The sequence below is a fragment of the Gastrolobium bilobum genome, unplaced genomic scaffold, assembly GCF_033153095.1.
Source record: "Gastrolobium bilobum isolate Gb01-03AN ecotype WA unplaced genomic scaffold, APGP_CSIRO_Gbil_v1 utg70167, whole genome shotgun sequence".
Lineage (NCBI taxonomy): Eukaryota > Viridiplantae > Streptophyta > Magnoliopsida > Fabales > Fabaceae > Gastrolobium > Gastrolobium bilobum.
This window is the reverse complement of record NW_026895408.1, coordinates 135,466-141,556: the sequence shown is the minus strand read 5'-3', so window position 1 is coordinate 141,556 and position 6,091 is coordinate 135,466. Positions and strand designations below refer to the sequence as shown.

Below are 6,091 nucleotides of genomic sequence, written 5' to 3'. Positions count from 1 at the left end.
CCTCCATTTTACTAGGATCAATAGTCACTCTACCAGTAGAGATGACCTGACCCACATTCTCTATTCCACACAATAACTTAAGTGAGTTTAGGTCCTATTCTATGACTCTAGTCGTGTCACGACTTGCAATTTTCACAAGTCATTACTCTTTTAAAATAAAGCCATAATTTCTTTCATAGTACAAAATCATATTCATGTTCATTTCAGTCGATACATGTTAATTAATATACCAATTAACTCAGTGGCGTACCTTAGTTCACGTACACATGCAAAATTTACAATTCAAATAGAAAGGTAAAATAATTCTACATAATTGCATACCTCAATCTGCATGGCATCTGCAAGATCGAAAGTCAATAAAGGATGGTATAACATCGAGATATTAACACAGTTCATAGCATTTATTTCATACTTAGTACTATCCATGGTGTTCACATGCAATCAACATATGTAACTGATCAATAATTTACATATTAACCTAGAGTCATGGAGACCACTCAACCCACAAAACTAATTGTACACTTAATTCCTTAAAGAGAATTTCACTCTCTCAAACCAACCTGACTAGAGAGTGTTTTTCACTCAGACGCAATAAGATATTATCTCTTACGTTTTCAAAATAAAGCACCATCACAAATTATGTAATGTGTAAGGCATCTTACCTTTTATCCCCAACTTTGGCATATCACTCTTCATTACAACCTTAATTATATAAAACATAATTCATACATCATATTATGCAATCACAACAATCCAACACACGCCCATGCACATAGCTCATCGACTATTTATCTCATCTTTCACTCTCACTGTATCTTAGCTCTTACACTAAGTATACAATCATCAATTTTTATTGTACCTTAGCTCTTCCGCTAAGTATACGACTATTTTCTTTCATTGTACCTTAGCTCTTCCACTAAGTATACAATTATCCATTTTTATAGTACCTTAGCTCTTCCACTAAGTATACGACTATTTTCTTTCATTGTACCTTAGCTCTTCCACTAAGTATACAATTCAGACACAAATTTTCCCATACATACTTTGTATGGTACATTAGCTCTTTCGCTAGTAGTACCTTATATTCGTAATCTATTACACATTTAATTTTACCAATTTATATAATCACACAGTTCTAGCACACATGATTTTACTTAAGAGTACACTAGTACAAATAGTTAATTCATATTGCAAAAATCATACCTTCAACTAGCTTGAGAGTTTTCTTTCTGTTCAGTGGCTTAAAGTATAATCTTGACCTCCTGCTTGAGGCCCTGTAACTGCTTGTACCCTTACAGCTCGTTCGGCCTTGGTAACACACTCATTTGTAAAGTGGCCAGGCTTGCCACATTTAAAGCATACGTTTTGTTCATACCAACAATTACCTTTATGAATATTTCCACAGGTGCTACATTTAAGCAACGAGGATTCACTCCCAACAACCACTCCTTGATTCCTTCTTTTCTTGAACCTAACACTGGTTTGCTCCAATTGCATATCCTTGCTTCCTTTGTTCATGTCACAATTCCCTTTATTCTTCCAAGGAGTAAAACTACTAACTCTTTTTGCTACAGATTCATTGTCTGTCTTCTTCTTGTTAATCACACAGACATCCTCAATATCACGGCATTGCTGAACCAGAGTTCCAAAGTCTCTAGATGTCGATCCTGCTATCCTTTCAGCGATGTTCTCATTTAGACCTCTACGGAATTTAGATGCCAGAAATTCAGATGTAGGCATCACCATCCTATAGTAAGCAAACTTGGTCAGCTCATTGAACTTAGCCAAATATGCATCAATCGTCATAGAGTCCTGCACTAGGGGCTCAAACTCTCCTTGCTTTCTCTCTTTTGCATCATAAGGGAAATACTTCCCCAAGAATAACTCCTCAAAAAATTGCCAAGTTAATCTGGCCCTGCATCTCATAGTCCTGAGAGGTGTTCATCCACCACTCATATGAATCTCCCTCAAGCATGTAGGTAGCGAACAATAACTTTTGTGGATCAGTACACTGCATCACCCTGAAAATCTTATCCAGGGCCTGCAACCACTTGGCTGCGACAATCGGGTTATACGATCCATCAAAGGATGGTGGCTTATGCTTACGAAAAGAATTCAGTCGGCGGTCTCTCGTCTCCTGGTCCTCAAGGCTCGTAGTATGGCTGTATTATGCCAGTAAGATGACTAACGCCTTCCAAGTTACTCTTACTCATGTCTTCTAGAAAATGACTTCCTCCACTCCTATTCCCATCTTGACGGTGAGGTGGAGGTGGTGGTGGCGGCGGCGGAGGATGCTGGTCGTTATTCCGACCAGCCTTCAACTCCTCCAACATGACTCGCATCATGGTCATATTTGCAAGCTAACAATCCAAGCCATAGTCCACACTACACTGATGTCCACAAACAGCACCCTCATAGTCTATTTATAACATAAATAATCATTATTATTCATAGCCCAATGTTTTGCTAAGTGTTTAAGGCTTTCCAACTTGTTTTAAGTGATTTTAGGCTAATTCTGCAGGAGGTATTCGAATACTCCTCGATGAGTATTTGAATACTACATGTCTCTAGAAAGTATTCAAATACTTTCACTAAAGTATTCAAATACCACTAAGTATCTGAATACTTTTCCCACGGTATCCGAATACTACACAATATCCGAATACAAATCCTACAGTATTTGAATACCACAAGGTATCCGAATACTTTTCTTCCCAGAAAAGTATCCCAATACTCCTTCAATAAGTATTCGACTACCTACTGATGAGTATTTGAATACTACACGAAAAGTATTCGAATACTTATCCGACAGAATGCTGAAACTCATGCAGTTTCTGCATAATCCTATTTTTAAGGGTCCAAATGTGATTGGGAGTCCAATAACTCCACAAACAGAACTTCATTAACATCTTTTAAGCATAGAGTATCATCCTTTAACTCAAATGGTTCAAGTTTCTCTTTTTAAAGACTCACACAAGCTCAAACCATGGAAATTTCAAAAGGGATGATCAAGGCTTATCTTAGGACTTGAAAACTCAGAAAAAACACAGACTTGGAGCCTCCTTCACAGCTCCAAGGTTCTGACTTTGCAAAGCCACAAATTTGGTACACAAAGAATGGTTCTTTCTCTTCAAAGATCACTCCTAGGAGCCACCACAACCAAGGAAATGGCTCACACAATGAAACTCACATACACAGCCACAAAACCCCTCAACTCAGAAGCCTAAACTCTGTAATGAGTGACCTCACACCCTCACAAGGCTTGGTCTTACACACCTAAGCTATTTTAGTGAAGGAGATATGCATAAAGATGACCACTTTGGAGGGTTCAAGGAAGAAGAAGGTCATGAAATGGTGGAGAAGGAGAGTGGCAGCAGCTGAGTATTCAAAATAACTCACGTAGGCAGCCACAATATGGCCTAGGGTTATGTGCCATTAAGCATTTATAGTCGTTTAAATTTTAAGCACACTGTATTAGCACTAATAGTTACGCTTTTCATTTTAATCTCAAACTTTGGATTCTAAACGTAGCCATTTTTCTAGGATTTGTCATATTTTTATTTTATTTTTCGCAGTACTTTGTCGGTACGCGCTTTTACGTAGCCGGTATCAGTCCTGATGCTAGTTCTCATTATTTCGACTCCAAACTTGTTATACTAGTCCTAGATATTATTCTAGTGATATATACATATTTTTCATAATTTTCCGGGATACTTCATCTGTACGCACTAATATCGTGGAGCAGAACCGGTATCTGCACTTTTCGTCAGAAAAGCGACTTTCAACATTATTAATCACTTACTATAATTATTTAAGCTTTCTCATAATTATTAGGGTCAATTATGGAATTATTTCCTAAATTCACATTTAATTAATTAAATTCCTAAATTAACGGTGCGGGTTCTTACACTAGGCTCATTGACGGTGGTCTCCCCGCCATGGGCTCCCTTGGCTCTCCTCATAATGGTTTTAGATTCGATGTTTCAGCTGAGCCATTTATGTGATTGGTTTAGATGAGTATTTGGAGATGGTGATTGTTGAAGTTTGAATATGTTATTGTGCCCATTTTCCTTAATTCACACCTTTTATCTTGTAAGTTTCCTTCGCTATCTCTTTAATTTTGAGATAAAATTGTATTTGTCAGACTAAGGTTAAATTTTTTTTTTCTAAAAATTTGAGCTTGGGAAGATTTTTCAAACATTGATGAGAAACTATAAGTTGAAAATTCATTGTAATTAAATTGAAACTAATTTATTTAAAATAAAAAATAAAAAATAAATTTAAAATTTGCAAGTGAGGTATCTTTTTTCTACTTGAACCACTTATTGATGGTATAAATAATAGCTGCTTGTGAGCTAAATTCTCATGCCAATAATCACTACTAGCAAGGTATCATTATAGTACTTTACTCCAATGGCTGAGACTCATCCCACACATTTCACAAAAAACCAATCAAAGAATGGGCAAGAAGCAAGTGAAGAAGACAAGCTAAGCCAAGATTATAAGGATCTTATTCTCTCTCTTCCTAGAGAGAAAGGTTGGACTAGCCCTTATCTCTATCAATTCCAAGGTTTTTGGTTCCGTCCAACTCAACTCCAAGCAATAATCACTTTTCAGGAGCACTTCCAAGCCAAAGACAGTGATGTTATTGTTGCGACATTTCCAAAATCCGGCACAACATGGTTGACAGCCCTTACCTTTGCCATTGTCAACCGCCGCCGTTTTTCATCCTCAGAGAACCATCCATTGCTTACTTCAAATCCCCATGACATCGTGCCTTCCTTTGAATTCACCGTTTATGCGAACACCCATGACAAAGTTCCTCACCTCTCCAACATGATCGAACCAAGAGTTTTTGGTACTCACATTCCATTCCCTTTATTTGCTGAGTCAATCAAGGAGTCCAATTGTAGGATCATTTATATATGCAGGAACCCTCTTGACAATTTTGTGTCTGCTTGGATTTTCTTCAGCAAAATGAGGCAAGAGTCTTTACCAGCATTAACACTAGAGGAAGCTTTTGAAATGTACTGCAATGGGATAATTGGGTTTGGTCCTTCTTGGAACCAAATTCTGAGTTATTGGAATGAAAGCATAGCTAGACCACACAAGGTTCTGTTCTTGAAATATGAGGACCTTAAACAGGATGTCAATTTTCACGTGAAAAGAGTGGCTGAATTCTTGGGTTGTTCTTTCACTCATGAGGAGGAAAATAGTGGAGTGATTGAAAACATAATAAAGCTTTGTAGTTTTGAGAATATGAAGGATTTGGAGGTAAATAATTCTGAAGCAACTGGCAGGAACCTTTGGAAAAAGCACTTGTTTCGTAAGGCTGAAGTAGGGGATTGGGTGAATTACCTTTCTCCTTCAATGGTAGAAAAATTATCCAAAATCATAGAAGAAAAGTTAAGTAAATCAGGCCTTTCATTTGAAGCGTACTCTTAATGTTGTTGTGGCTTTTCGGCTTTTCCTTTTCATAATAAATGGATGTCATTGTACCACGACACTTGGCTGCTGACGACTACCTCAATTAGTAACATTCACAATCCGTGGATGTGTGTGTGTGTTAAGTTCTCAATTAAGGTTATTTCCTTGGGATCTTTATGTCAAAATGGTGTGTTATTTTATTTTCTTCCTTAAAGTGATGGAACTACAAAATTATGTGTGGCCTTGAGAGTATGTCTCCTGTTCCGGTTGGGATCTTGACTTATTTCAAGCTACTTATTTGTCCCTCGTTCGTGGTGGAGCTGTTTCCCTTCCAAATTTCCCATTCTTGAAAGCAAATTAGATAATTCTGCACGTTAAAAATTGTAGAGTAAAGCCCCTTCTATGTTAGGAATTCAAAAAAAACTTTACTCAAAATTCTATTACCAGTGTGATGTACTCCTCCTCGTGACCCCAGAGGCTCAAGAGGGGAGTTATAATATTATCATGTGAAAAAAAAAATATCAATCACTTTAATTCATAATTACACATATATATTATATCGGGAGTGGATTCTTTATGTTAAAAAAAAGACATGGTTATTTAGAAAATCATAATCATACAAAAGTAAATTAATAGTGACAAAGGAAGAGAGAAAAATAATAAT

The 6,091-nt window shown here is 36.9% G+C and overlaps 1 protein-coding gene across 1 annotated transcript; it reads left to right on the top strand.

Annotated features, from left to right (window-relative positions):
* The first annotated feature begins 4,413 nt into the window (after positions 1–4,413).
* LOC133309981 (cytosolic sulfotransferase 15-like) lies at positions 4,414–5,445 on the top strand. Its single transcript, XM_061510861.1, has one exon. It carries the CDS (start codon positions 4,414–4,416, stop codon positions 5,443–5,445), a length of 1,032 nt encoding a protein of 343 aa, XP_061366845.1.
* The last annotated feature ends 646 nt before the right edge of the window (positions 5,446–6,091 follow it).

Bases quoted from the DNA above. Each gene is read 5' to 3' on its own strand.
- LOC133309981 (XM_061510861.1), top strand. From the start codon at position 4,414: ATGGCTGAGACTCATCCCACACATTTCACAAAAAACCAATCAAAGAAT.